Raw genomic sequence first — 1558 nt, 5'->3', positions numbered from 1 at the left:
TTGCATTCTTTTCCTTGCTGCAACTGCTGTAAAGACCTCCGTCTTGGATCAGGCTCTCACCGCCGCCTCGGTATGGTTCTTCTTCTTCCCCCGTCCTAGTTCGTGGTCTCCTTCCTTGCTTTCGAGGATGGTGGATTTCTCGTGTGCTGATCAAGTTTCATGCGAATCTCAGTTCCTGCAGATTGCACGTGGTCTCGCTGAGGCGTGTGTTTTCTCGTCAGAGATGGAGGGGGATCTGCCACAGCATGCCCTAATCCCAGGCGGAGCCCCCTGCGATCTGGCGCAGCAGTCCCACCTTTCCACCCAGCCCCAGATGGTTCAGGCTCGCCAGGGCACGTTGGCTGCCCCCGCGGCGGACCAGATGCAGGAGCTCGGGAATGTGGAGGAGGCCCCGCTGGGCCTCAAGGAGGACGCCAGCGGCAAGGCGATGGCCACGGCCTCCCAGTGGCACCGGGTCAAGTGGACCGGCGACATGGTCAAGCTGCTCGTGTCGGCCGTGTCCTACGTTGACGAGGACATCGACGCGGACCAGGGCGGGGCGAGGAGGATGGGCAAGTGGAGGCTGGTCTCCTCGGCCATGACCAAGAGGGGGTTCGCAGTGTCGCCACAGCAGTGCGAGGACAAGTTCCACGACCTCAACAAGAAGTACAAGAGGGTTACCGAGATCCTTGGCCTAGGAACGGCATGTAAGTTCGTCGAGAATCCGGCGCTCCTTGAAGAGGCGGGTCTATCTTGGAAGCTCAAGGAGAAGGCCAAGAAGCTCCTGAGCTCCAAGCACCTGCACTTCGAGCAGATGTGCTCCTACCACAACCGTAACCGGGCGTGCCTGCTTGATGATCGAGTCCTTCTAAGGATGCTGCGGCGGATGGCGCGTATGAGTCCTTCAAAGAATTACCCGTTTGAATATGATAAGGATAATCAGGTATTGATTTGTGATGATAATCAGGTATTGATTTGTGATGATGATGATGAGGGTGGAGAGTTCAACCGTGATCTGGAGGTCACTGCTGAAGATCATGTCACCAAGAAGCTGCCACAAGCTGCTGCTCAGGGATCTGGTGGTCCAGCAGATGAGAAGGATCCAAGTCATATGGATGCAGCTCAAATCCATAGAGAACGTCTGGAGATAAAAAGAGATATGTTGAAAATCAAGAAGAGACGTTTGAAGCGGATGAGGTCCATCAAGGAGCAGGAATGGGAACTGCAGAAGATGAGGATGGACAATGAAATGATGGACCTGGAAAATGACCAGCTGGAGCTGGAGCTGGAGCTTAAGGAAATGGAGATGGGCATCCAACCAAAGAGGATTTAGTGATTCCAGGGTGGAAAATGGTAGAACCAGAAACTCTAGAGTTGCTGGTAATCCTTTTGTTCATTGCAGTAGCTTGCAGAGAACATATTTACATAAATTTTCATTTAGCTAACTGCATATCCGTTAAGTGTCAGTGTAATCATTGAATATCTATGAAATAATCCATGTTAAGCGTTGATGGAGCTGTGTATTTCCTGTTCTGTTTCCTCTAGGCCATTATTATGACATGTCTCCAATTATTCGAGC

General features: G+C 52.1%; 1 protein-coding gene across 1 annotated transcript; it reads left to right on the top strand.

Moving 5' to 3' along the window:
- The first annotated feature begins 223 nt into the window (after positions 1 to 223).
- Positions 224 to 1312, top strand: LOC112880301. The gene has a single exon (XM_025944854.1). It carries the CDS (start codon positions 224 to 226, stop codon positions 1310 to 1312), a length of 1089 nt encoding a protein of 362 aa, XP_025800639.1.
- The last annotated feature ends 246 nt before the right edge of the window (positions 1313 to 1558 follow it).

Source organism: Panicum hallii, chromosome 1 (genome assembly GCF_002211085.1).
Source record: "Panicum hallii strain FIL2 chromosome 1, PHallii_v3.1, whole genome shotgun sequence".
NCBI classification, from domain to species: Eukaryota; Viridiplantae; Streptophyta; class Magnoliopsida; order Poales; family Poaceae; genus Panicum; species Panicum hallii.
This window is presented reverse-complemented; position numbering and strand designations above follow the sequence as displayed.

Excerpts from the sequence above, each read along its gene's own strand:
- LOC112880301 (XM_025944854.1), top strand. The coding sequence starts at position 224 with ATGGAGGGGGATCTGCCACAGCATGCCCTAATCCCAGGCGGAGCCCCC.